Genomic DNA, 12,411 nt, shown 5'->3' on the forward strand with positions numbered 1-12,411 from the left:
GGTAGTTATCACTTCTACCACTTTTTCTAGTCACATGTTCAAATACTGGATTCTGATTGGCTAAATTCCGGAGGTTATGGCAGAACAACCACCGCAGTTGTGTGAGGACGAGATCAATGCGCCTCAGTGTACATCCGGGGACTTCAGGAGGTAGTCGGAACACCTTTCCCCCAACCAACATATGACGGTCGTAGCGGTCCTATGTTTACTAACGTGCGTACGACGTCGCCGATTTATTTGGATCCAATGCAATCCGCCAACTTTAAAGCCCCTTTTCTCTGAACCTATGCCTTTCTGGAAGCGAACAGCCTCTATTTACGGCCGGAACGGTCCTTCTAACTGACGTTAGCTTAGCTGTATGCTAGACATCTTTCTCTGCATGGAGTTGGCGTCATCTGGTGGTGAGTAGAAGATGTTGTTTGTGGAACTATTTGCTGTCGTCGCGGAAGTTTTATAGGCAATAATGATTGTAACTTAATATCCTTGCAAGTTACAACTATGTGTTTTCTTTCATGTATACGGAAAAAAGTGGTAGAAAAGCTATTTACCACTCGGGGTCGGACATTATGCTCTGATAATGTCCTGTGTGAGGGTGTTATCGGACGAGGCGAAGCCGAGTCCGATAACCCCCTCACACAGGACATTATCAGAGCATAATGTCCTCTCACTCGGGGTAAATTGCTTACTTCTCCCATAGACAGGCGAGAAGTGAGCACCCCGCTCTTACCTTAGCCCACCCCCTTGTTTCCCCTACCTTGTAGATATAGTGTTTTTATAGCTGCAATGATTTTTTAATGTTCTTTTTTTTTAGTTGCTATTTGTTATGTCCATAAATTGAATACCAAGGACTTCCGACATAAAAAAGACAGTAAAAGGACTTATTTGGGATGCTCCTTTTAGGCAGGGTGTTTAACTGTACTTAACCTACTGTTTTTATTGTATTGACTATACTTGTACTGATCTCCATTTTTGTCTAATAAAATACTCAATCATTGACGATATTCGCATTCATCAAATGATGGCAACAATGTGCATCTGCTGTATATATAAAACAAAACAGAAACGGATCTCCATGTGATCCCATGACGTTACATTTTGCAGGAAAACGCCCATATTCCTGTTTTTCGCTCGGTCTGCCGTCTAAACATGCTAGCTTTACTAGCACATATCTTACATACTGTTCGATCATTTAACATGCATCTTTTTTTTTCAGCAAAGCCTAAGCGTAGCATGCGTGGAAAATTGGGATGTAGCTGGCATTTCGTTAAATATTATTGACAGTGAATGTGTTAAAATAACCAATGATAGCATAGCATGGCTATTTTCGGTCCACAGCATTCCATAAATTCCATAAAATACTTCTGTAGAATCCAAATGGCTGAAATCAGTGGTGGTCTCTGAGAACTTTAATGCAGGGGTCTTCAACAGGGGGTCCGGGACCCCTAGGGGGACCTCAGAGTTACTACAGGGGGTCCTCCAAATCCTCCAATGCTTTTTATATTAATAACTTGAACCCTAGTGTTCATATTCTGAGAATTGTAGCCAAAATAGCAGATCTACAAGTTCACAACGTCTCGCAGGGCGCGAGGCGTTGTGAGCTTGTAGATCGGCTATTCTCAGCAAAGAGGTCTGGTGTAGAGGGGAAAAAGAGCAGACTAAGTACAGAGTGAAAGGTCAAGTTTATTAGGTAATGACGGCTCAAGTGGTTAAATATCTGAAAACACAAATTGACATGAATCCAAAATGCACTGATGATTTGTGCTGTCAAACGATGAAACTATATGGAATCTATGAAAAGGTTCTAGTGGTCCCTGCTTCATCTCTCCCTCTCAACTAAGAGGTCCTTGGCCTGAAAACATTGAAGACCCCTGGGTTAGTGCGTGAGTGTGTTTCCTGACCTTTGATTTGGATCAGGTAGTCGACCACGTCGAGCACGTCGGCATGGTCTGGCGAGGCCATGCCGCTGCATGTGTGACTCTTGAACACTTCAAACTGATGAGGAGACATGTCTGCCAACACAGTCTGCATGGTCTGCAGGGCGAGAGACAATGACACACACACATACGCAGAGAGAGAGAGAGAGAGAGAGAGAAAGAGAGAGAAGTCAAGAACTGGAAAAGGTTCATATGAACTGGAGGAAAAATTATAAAATCAGCACTTTTCTAGAGTCTTCTAACCAGGGTAGCAATTTCATGGAGGTCGTGAAGGCCATGGCCACCGTTGCCCCTCTGTTTGGCCTTGTACCCCTCAAACCAGTGGCATGACCTGAGGCCACAGTGGACTTAACACCCAAGCTGACTGTACCACTTTCTCCTCTGTCTCTTTCTGGTCAATTAATACAGTATGTGGACCATAGACACCCGTGTCTCTTAATTGTCATGTAGACACTAGACAAGTGTTTTTTTTGTTGTTGTTGAGATTCTGACATCCTGAAATCTTAACTCTTAACTCCCCCAAGTCCCCATCTTTAAACCAATCCAGTGACTTTGATTGGTGGAGGGCTGAGCATGGATTAGATTGTAAATACCATAATTTTATCCATTTCACTGCAGATTATAGGGTTAGACATTATATTCAACACATTCTTTCAATGGACTAAAATCTTGTTTTATTTGACGGCCTTCCTGTCCTGGCATTTGGCCTTTGTGTCCTCAAACACCAAAGGCCAAGTGGCCTTGCCCCTAAAATGACAAAATTCCAGGCCTGCTTCCAACCACTCAGAGCTCTTGTAGTCTGAGTCTAGTTTAAGGATTATAGTTCATACCAAACATTCATGACAAGGGGTTGGATTAGGGGTGTAACGATATAGTAACTATATCAAAATATCGTTTTTAACTAAAAAAAAATCGAAGTATATCAAAATGAAAACAGCTAAATCAAATCATATCGTTTTATTTTGCATCGTATCGAATCGGCAGTGCAAAGAATCGATTGTATCGATACTACCTACTTGTGCATTGTATTTACCCTATTCATGACCCGAAAACAGTTGATCGCCAAAAACAGCCAATCTAAAAGCGCAACGCGCTGCGAGCTCTTTTCAGTGCATGACACCACCATGCGACGGCGTAAGAATTAAGCAATATTCACACACACACACACACACACACACACACACACACACACACACACACACACACACACACACACACACACACACACACACACACACACACACACACACACACACACACACACACTAGCAGTTAAGGAAGCAACCTGCCCAACTTGCTCAACGCGCCCGGTGACACTTCGCAACACTTTCACTGCAGCCATGTAGGACAGTGGCTCCTCCCAGTGTTGATTTCATCGACTAAAACTATGACGAAAAATGTTTGTCGACTGCATTTTTTCACTGACGAAATCTAAATAAAAACGAAATAAAAAATACGCTGTGATGACTAAAACTAAGACTAAATATATTGACAATTTCGTCAAAAAAAAAAAAAAAAAAAAAAATAGACTAAAACGTTAGGGAGGGACTAGTGCTGAAAATAGCAGATCTACAAGCTCACAACGCGTCGCGTTGCAACACGTTGTGAGCTTGTAGATCTGCTATTTTCAGCACGCAATCAAGTGTAAAATCGGTCATTACGATGCCATCAAGGCCTGCCAAAATACATTTTAGTTGACTAAATCAACTGTAGATTTAGTCGCCTAAAAACGTACGTTATTTAGTGGACTAAAATTAGACTAAAACTAAAATTTTTCAGGTGACTAAATTATGACTAAAACTAAATGACATTTTATTCAAAAGACTATGACTAAAAAACTAAATCAAAATTTGCTGTCCAAAACAACACTGGTTCCTCCACATCCATTCACCTTGAATAAGTAGGGCATGCACTGCTCCTCGTGGAACCTGCCGGGCTGCAGGCTGGCCTCCTCCTGCTCCTCTGGTCCCTCTGGTTCCACAGGAGGCGGCGGTTCAGGAGAGTCCGCTACGGGATAGTCGTCAAACTCCTCCTCGGGCTCGTCCACCTCCTCCACTTCCTCCAAGTCATCAAAGCACCTGGAGGGGACAGGGTGGGGGTGGGGGTGGGGCGGGGGGTATAGGTATGATTTAACCCAGGGCTAACCAACCAGTAGATTATGATCTACTGGTAGATTGCGAAATGCATCACGGGTAGATCACAGACAGTGTGTCTGTGTAGTGGGAGAGGAGGCGACAATGAAAGTTCCCTTCTTGAAAAGTGTGAGTCAATGAGATCTCAGTAAAATTGTGGATTACATAGACAGAGGGGTTGCTCGTATACTGAGGATTAGCTCCTTTCGGAACCTCTCCCTCCGCTATACGCTCCGAGATGAGGTTCCTGCTCATAACGAGCCCATATGAGCTTTTAGTTTGCCACGTTTTTTTACCATTCTTACCTTCAGCAAACATCGTATACAAAAAGTAAAGGTCCTATACCCATCTCTCACATGGGGTAATCCAAGCGATGTGTTGAAACAATACTTTTAAATTGCTTGTTTTGTCAGCCAGTTCCATGTTTTCTCCAGTGAAATGTTACGGAAGCGGTATTATGTGTGCACTGCACACGTCACTCGCCATTAATCTGTGTTGCAGCCACCAAGCAGTCGGGCCAAGAAATTGCCACAGGCTGACATGGAACTTGTTGACAAAATGATCGATTTAAAAAGTATTGTTTCAACACATCGCTTGGTTGACCCCCGCCGTTAAAAAAGTAGACATGTGAGAGATGGGTATAGGACCTTTCCTTTTTGGATACGATGTTTGGTGAAGGTAAGAATGGTAAAAAAGTGGCGAACGATCCCCGGAAAAGCTCATATGGGCTCATTATGAGCAGGAACCTCATCTCGGAGCTGTATAGCGGAGGGAGAGGTTCCGAAAGGAGCTAGCTGTGGATATGCCTCCTCGAAATATTGAAAGTGTTTTGACCCAGGCACTTCGAGGAACAGCAGCAGTAGCCTGTTTTTTTTTTTCTGATATCCGAGTGGATCTTTGTCATTAAATATACAAATTTCCGCAATTGTTTATTCATATTGAGACAACTAGCCTTTGCGTGGATGTATGCAAAATTGCAAATAGATTGAGCCTGTCAGAAATGGCATAAAGTAAATATGATGTCTTACAATTTTTTTTTTGGAACATATTGTGGTGGTAGATTTCGGCTTACACATTTGAAGAAAAAGTGCTTGTGGGCTTAAAAAGGTTGGTTACCACTGATTAACCCATCAAAACCAAGAAAGCATCAGTGTCATTTTAGACTTTAGTGTTTTCTTTTTTTAATATATAATACATTCAATTGTATGTAAATGTAAATTGTGAGGTTCTAGCACAAGTCCTCCTAGGGTTTCTTACCTTGCCGGCACAACAACAAAACCGGCCACCTTTCCTATGAAAAGCACTAACATATTATGCATATTTTCTGTATACTGTCATGCAAATCAAACAAATCTTCTGTTCTGAGGGTCCCTGGTACAAAAACTTTTCAGATGGGGGTCTGCAGCAGGTGACAATTTGGGAGTCACAAAAAACGTTGTGACAAGTTTTAACCTGAGGCTGATTCTACAAATTCCTTCTTAATCAGTAGTTCTCAATGTTTATGAACCCCAGGCCAATTTCAGCACAAGTGGTGACTTGCTCGGGGGACAAACTGACCTTCAGGCAGTACCACTGTTCAAAGGTTGAAAAGGGCTAGACAGGGCCTATACATTAGATTTTATTTCCTCCCCCTCCTGTGGTTCAAAAAACGCAGCACTGCTGCAAATCTCACTTTTTTTTTTACAGAAGCAACCAGGCTCAGGGAATGGATGGGCTCAGGTTGCAGTGTTACGTCGATATTCGTGACCCATCTTATTCTGTCGAAAAGGCCTGGAATTTCATCATTTTAGGGGAAAGTCCACTTGGCCTTTGCTGTGTTTTTGTTAGGGCACAAAGGCCTATGCAGGGGCTGCAAAGGTCATGACATGAATACAGCTTTTAATTATTTCAAAATTCCGAATCTCAACAAGACACTGGTGTTTAAAAACAATATTGACCGTAAAGAAGCAAAGGAGATATGATTTTAGGCCAAAACAAGGGCGAACATCAGCCATGGCCTCCGTGAAATTCCTGCCCTGCGGTAGACCCAAGAGGTTTCCTATTTTTGCATAACCACAGGCTGGTAATATGTTGCTTGTACGCTACAGCAGTTTTGGTCAAGAATGCAACTTGTTAAAATAACACAGCACATGTGCACGCTGCGAGTGCAACCCGATCACCTCCACTCAGTGCTAAAACAAAAGCAGGAGTAAAATGACACACCCTTGCCTGTTGAGACAATGCCCCGTCATTCAGTGAAGTAGGGGTGCGACAGATAATCATTGTGCTGTGCACTTGTAGATCTGCTACTTTAGCAAAAAGTCATCAAAAATACATTGCCATAATATGTTTTTCGCAGAATGTGTGCTCAAAATAGAAAAGCTACGGTTGATTTGGTTAAAGCAACTCAATCGCGCCTCTCAGTGGTGTCTGTGTATTTACTTTTTAATAATTAGAATAACTTTTAACTTCTAACGCACTTTACATTTTCACAAATCTCAAATTGCTTTTTACAAATCTCTTCATACATTTTTGCAGTTACATTTTGGATGATAATACTAATAGTGTTGAAAATGAATGTTTTTTTACTGAAAACATCCTGAAAACAATACCTAATTTGTTTTCACCCATTTTTCTCTCCAATTCAGTAGTTATTCCAATTGATTCCTTTCCCCTCACATTTGTGCGCTGTCACGCCCGTTGTATCCTACTGACTCAGCTGCCAGTGAGGTAAGGAGCCCCCACCGGGAGGACGTAGAAAAGTTGTCATCCTACTCGTCCCGCCCAACACTCCCTGCTGACAGGTGCCGCCTCAGACTGTAGTAGTATGTGCAGTGACAAATATCACCCTGCCTGCCGGCTTCCCTCCCCCAAACATGACCCAGTTGTATTCGTATAGACCAGTGGTTCTCAACCTGTGGGTCGGGACTTGGGGGGTGCCCAGTGTTAAGCTAAACGTTAACTTTGTTTTCTCACTCAACAGTAAGCAAACCAACATAAAGTTTAAGTGTACTAATAGAGAGTATCTGAACATTTCTAAAGTGACAATTTAAGGACTTTAAAGAGCGTTTTAGTACCTCTGGTCAAATTGTCAAATATTAGAGGCTGAGTTTTAGTTTGACTCGATCTATTGCGAGGCGTTGTGAGCATGTAGAGCTGCTATTTTCACAATGGAATAGATCGAGTCAAACTAAATGTAACGTCAACTCCTATAATTCCAAGTGCCTGTGCAGGGTGGGGGGTCCCCGGTTAAAATATGATTATTTTGGGGGTCACGGCCTGAAAAGGTTGAGAACCACTGGTATAGACATGCGACAAAGCCAGATGCGCCACAGTGGATTTGAACCAGCAACCTCTGCGGTGGTGGGCAGGCACTTTACCACTGTGCCACCCGAGCACACCTTTCAACTACGTTCCTTACCTGGTATCAAAGACAGCGCCTCCTCCAGGTTTGGTCTGCTGTGTAGTCGTAGTGAAGATGGTTTCCGGATAGTCGACGCAGTTCAACTTCACCCTGGAAGACACAACCAAACGAAGACAAAGTTTTATTTTACATTTAAAACGTGATGTTGATTATGGCAATTGAGCAGTATTCATTCTAAATGGACCGACACTGACTAATAACCATATAATGGTGAAATACTCTTTTAGGATCTGCTGGGAATGTCATTCACAATCCAGGGACAGGGCCATTATGAGATAATCTACAGCTTTGAAGAGAAAGTATTTTAACCACTTTAAGCCCTGGGCCTGTATCCTTCACAGTTCAACGGTAAGAAATAATCATTTCAGTGCAACTGACCCTGTGTTGTAGACTAGAGAAACCTGTATTTAAAATAATACAAAAAAGTGCAACTGATCCAGTGATGTAGATCTGATCCAGTGAAGTAGAAGTACCTGTACTTAAATCTTATAATAATCATAGTGTAACCAGTGAGCCTGTGATGTAGCAGTGCCCGTACTTAAATCATATCAACAATCAGATTGAAACTGACCCTGTGATGGCCTGGCTGGTTATAGAAGGAAGCTCCATCTCTTCGTTCTCAGTGTATTCTACCACCAACTCTTCATCACTCTTCATGGATCCGTAGCTGGACGGCGGCCTCTCCGACCTGTGAGTGAACACACACCCAGGGGCGTCACAAGAGGGGGGAAAGTGGGACTGAGTTACTAGGGCCCAAGGTGGAGGGAGCCTTCATTATTTTATACTTAGCTATTGAAAAATAGCAGATCTACAAGATCAAAGCACAGCCGTGCTGGGTAGATTGACCTATAATATAATACTAATAATTCTTATTGATCACTTAATTTTTCCAATATAGCAGATCTACAAGCTTGAGCCGTGCTGTGAGCTGCACACACCCAACTTACTGTCACTGTGGCAAATAGAGTAGAGATGTAACAATACCATTTTGTCCTTTCCAATACCGATTCCGGTATCGGTCGATACAGAGTACCGATCTAATACTTTTAGAAAATCTACAGTTGTTCTCAAAGTGGGGTCCAGGGACTCTCAAGGTCCCTTGAAGAGGTCCCAAATGGACCCTTAGAGTAACTCTGAGAGACCCCCCCATAACTCTCACCCTGGAAGACCACTTGATCTAAGATAAATACAAATGTCATTAACAATTGTTCCAAGTGCAGCTACAAGTTAGTAAAATAATAATATAAGTAGTACAGTAAGAGCAAATAACAATAGTGAACAACATCAACAGAAGCTTTCACAATACAAAATAATTGATTGCTGTAAATGACAAATACTCTGGTATAGGATGACATACTCGCCGATACCGATACCAGTATTTTAGGCGGCATCGGCAGCTTTTCTGACACTCTAATCAGTATGGGAACAAGTCTAATGGCAAATTACATTTTACATGGAATATCAAAATGCCACTTTCATTCATTAAGTACAAACGTATTAAAGATAGTCATTAAAAACAGACTTACAGTACCAAACGTACATGTAGCCACATTGTGCAGAATGGTCCACTTCACAATCATATTATTGGACAGTAATTAGCAATGACTTTATCACTTTAATGTTGCAGCTGATAAAGATGGGTCAGATTTAAGTTAAGTAAAAGTTCCTCAAAATTGTACTAAGTGCAGTAGACTTGAGTAAATGTAGGCTACTTACATTGATTCTGCATAATGAGTACTTTTAATTTTGGTACTTTAAGTCCATTTTGATGCCAGTACTTTTGTACTGCTACTCAAGTAAAACATTACCCAGGACTTACTTGTAACAGAGTATTTCTACACTGCAGTATTGATACTTTCACTTAAGTACAGAAATGTGAGTAGCCTACTTTTACCACCACTGGTGATGTAATCCAGTAGGTTCTCAAAGTGGATTCCAGGTACTTTGTGGGTTCCTTTATGGGGTCTAAAGTTGACCCATACAAGAAGTCAGTAACTCTAACAGTGTACAAATGGAACCAAATGAACCCTGAAGGGTCCATTTGGTTCCATTTGTACACTGTCAGAGGGGGAGACCTTGAAACGTTAAAAGTTTGAGAAACACTTGTGTAATCCAGTAGATTCCAGGTACTTTGTGGGTTCCTTTATGGGGGTCTAAAGTTGACCCATACAAGTCAGTAACTCTGACAGTGTACAAATGGAACCAAATGAACCCTGGCGGGTCCATTTGGTTCCATGTGTACACTGTCAGAGTTAAGGGGGAGACCTTGAAACGTTAAAAGTTTGAGAAACACTTGGTGTAATCCATTACCTTTCAGCCTCCGTGTCCATCATGGACATGATTGAATGCAGACAGTGTCACTTCCGTGTCTGAGGAGAATGCATTGACATCAAAACATTAAAGTTATTCATTCGTTATTCCAGTTACATAAATGTGACTTTAACACAACATAATGACATTAGAAACACCCACACAAACACACACACACACACACACATGCAGTTGATAAATACTACTACTTGATACTACACTACTGTGCAGTTACAACAGATAACAGCATAGCATTGGCCCTATAGTACACACAGTCACTCATACCCACCTTATAAGTGGTTTTACATAGGTTTACAGCAAATTATGCTACGCGCTGTCATAAAGCTTTGACCAAATACAAACCTTTTACAGGAATGTTGTACTCAAACGCACTAAAAACACAAACAAACGACCCCGAAACGGTTGTTTTTCTTTTTGTTTTACTCACCGTTGGTACCACTGCTACTTCCCTTCCGCCTGTGTGTGTGTGTGTGTGTGTGTGGGTCTCCTGTAGAGGTGGGACGTTCGCGAACGAATCGAGTCTTTTGAACGGCTCTTTGAAATGAACGATGGGATCCGGTTCGCTGTGGGGAACCGTTCCTTTCTAAATGAACATGTGGGAAAAGAACTCAAATACATTCGTATCAATACTGCAATGTAGAAACACTCAGCTACAAGTTAAGTAGAAGTTCGGAATTAATTTAAATGTAATTGAGTAAAAGCACAAAAGTATTGGTATCAAAATGTACTGAAAGTATTGTAGAATGTCCCATTTCACAGGTTTTCCAATGAATAAAATGTAGAAAAATCGGTATGTACCTATATATGTCAGAAATAAATGTATATAGGGACAGGGTTGAAGTGATTTGTAATTATAATCAAAATCTACACTAGTAACTAAAATGAGCCAATGAGTCTTTTGAACAGAAAGGAACGGATCACAGAGATCCAGCTCACTTCAAAGAACCATAAATCCCATCCTGCAGTGCAGTTGTCTCAGTGTTTGTTTGTTTCGGTTTCGGGAAGCTCGGCTCGGCTGCACTGACTAGTTTTGATCGCTACGTGTCGCTATAACCCCACGGATTGGGGCAAACTGGTTGAACTGGTTCCCACAGACACTGGGCCACATTTTTATGGGCCCCTTTATTTTTTGTTTTTTCTAAACATTTCCAAAGAAATACATATAATAATCCAAAAACTAAATTCAGTGTTTTATTTCAGTAATTTCATGAAGAAATAAAAAGAAAATCCAAGAAATTCCATAATTTAGAAAACAAAACGTTTAAGTAGCAAAAGTAGCCTGGTTGGGTCCCAGGCATTTAAAGGTGTAATCTCTCTTTTGGGTCTTGAGCTAAATCATTTTAGAACTGGCACTGATGAAGAATATCATGCGTGCATGTTCAAATCATGTATAGCTATACTATACATTATTCACATTTTTTTTTTCTCTCTCTCTTTTTGACCCTTTATATTTTTTATCCCACGGTTTGTGTAACCCATCTTTTCTCACCCGGTGACTACCTAACCTGTATTCCTGGTTTCCGCTCTCCCCCTGCCGCGCCAGGGGACATTAGGGAGCACCTGGCTGGCTAGGGGGAGGTAGTATAGAAACCAGGACTACTGCATGTTTTTGCGTGAGGGCCTATGCCCAAGGAGACACGGGGAGAACATGCAAACTCACCACAGAAAGGCCCTATCGCCAACCCCACCTAGGGTGTGGGTGCTGATGACGCGGGTGGAGGAACACGCCCCCAGCGCCCACAGCTTCCCCGGCGGGAATCGAACCCAGGACCTTCTAGTACACTGCCCAGTGCCCACCTAGGCCTGGAACATGACTGGACATGACAGTGGCTCCAGGGCTAGGGTTATGACTGTTGCTAGAGAAACCCCCCCTTTTTCCTTCTTTTTTGATTAATTGAATACTTTAGGTTTGCATAGGAAAAAAGTACATGACAATACAGTTCACCGATACAAGTAAGGATAAACACCACAAGAAAGCTTTTGGGTTCGTTTAAAATGGGGTCCCTTTTTTTTTTACTCAGTACTTACTCATACAACATGACAGACAATAAATGACAATAAATGACAGATAAATAAAACAGTACTATGCTAAAAAAAAAATCCTTTTGCATGCCAGTCAGAGTTGCCCCTGTGCAACGGATTCTGTCCGTTCTTTTTCTTTCTTTTTTTACACAGTGAAATATACATTGGTAAATTAGCTTTCACATCATATTGCTCAGGTGGATCTTGACCTTGACAGCAGTACTTAACAGAATGCAGAGAATCTAGATGGAAAGGAGATTCAGACTTAAGACGGTTTTAAAGGAGGGTAGAAAACCCTTTGCTTGAGCCAAATCTGGGTTGGATGTGATTTGTGGAGCAACCTCTGGTATTGTAGTTGTGAACATCCTTGATGTTTTGGAAATATTGTCAGGTACATGTGCATCTTGTATACCAGGCCCATTGCAAGATGCTGTACTCTTGTCAGCTACCATGAGCCAACCCACACTTGGTCAGGGGTAAGGTGAGCCCGAAATGGAAAGTTAAGCAGTAGCCTAACCAGTTTATTTTGGGCTGTTTGGGAACTTGTTTTTAAAGACTTTTGAGGTGCTGCGGTACCATATGTGGACTC

At 41.8% G+C, this 12,411-nt stretch overlaps 1 protein-coding gene across 1 annotated transcript in view; it reads right to left on the reverse strand.

Annotated features, from left to right (window-relative positions):
• The window catches only part of nlrc3l (NLR family, CARD domain containing 3-like), a 29,599-nt gene extending 19,340 nt beyond the window's left edge, over positions 1-10,259 (reverse strand). Inside the window, exons 1-6 of the mRNA XM_080732356.1 lie at positions 10,228-10,259; positions 9,780-9,838; positions 8,041-8,157; positions 7,467-7,559; positions 3,826-4,012; positions 1,899-2,031 (exon numbers count right to left, since the gene is read on the reverse strand). Of these exons, the coding sequence (XP_080588482.1) occupies positions 1,899-2,031; positions 3,826-4,012; positions 7,467-7,559; positions 8,041-8,157; positions 9,780-9,808 (559 nt within the window). The 5' untranslated portion in view covers positions 9,809-9,838; positions 10,228-10,259. The remainder of the gene's footprint in view (positions 1-1,898; positions 2,032-3,825; positions 4,013-7,466; positions 7,560-8,040; positions 8,158-9,779; positions 9,839-10,227) is intronic.
• Positions 10,260-12,411: the final 2,152 nt, after the last annotated feature.

This window comes from Nannobrachium achirus, assembly GCF_963921795.1.
Source record: "Nannobrachium achirus genome assembly, chromosome: 8".
Lineage (NCBI taxonomy): Eukaryota > Metazoa > Chordata > Actinopteri > Myctophiformes > Myctophidae > Nannobrachium > Nannobrachium achirus.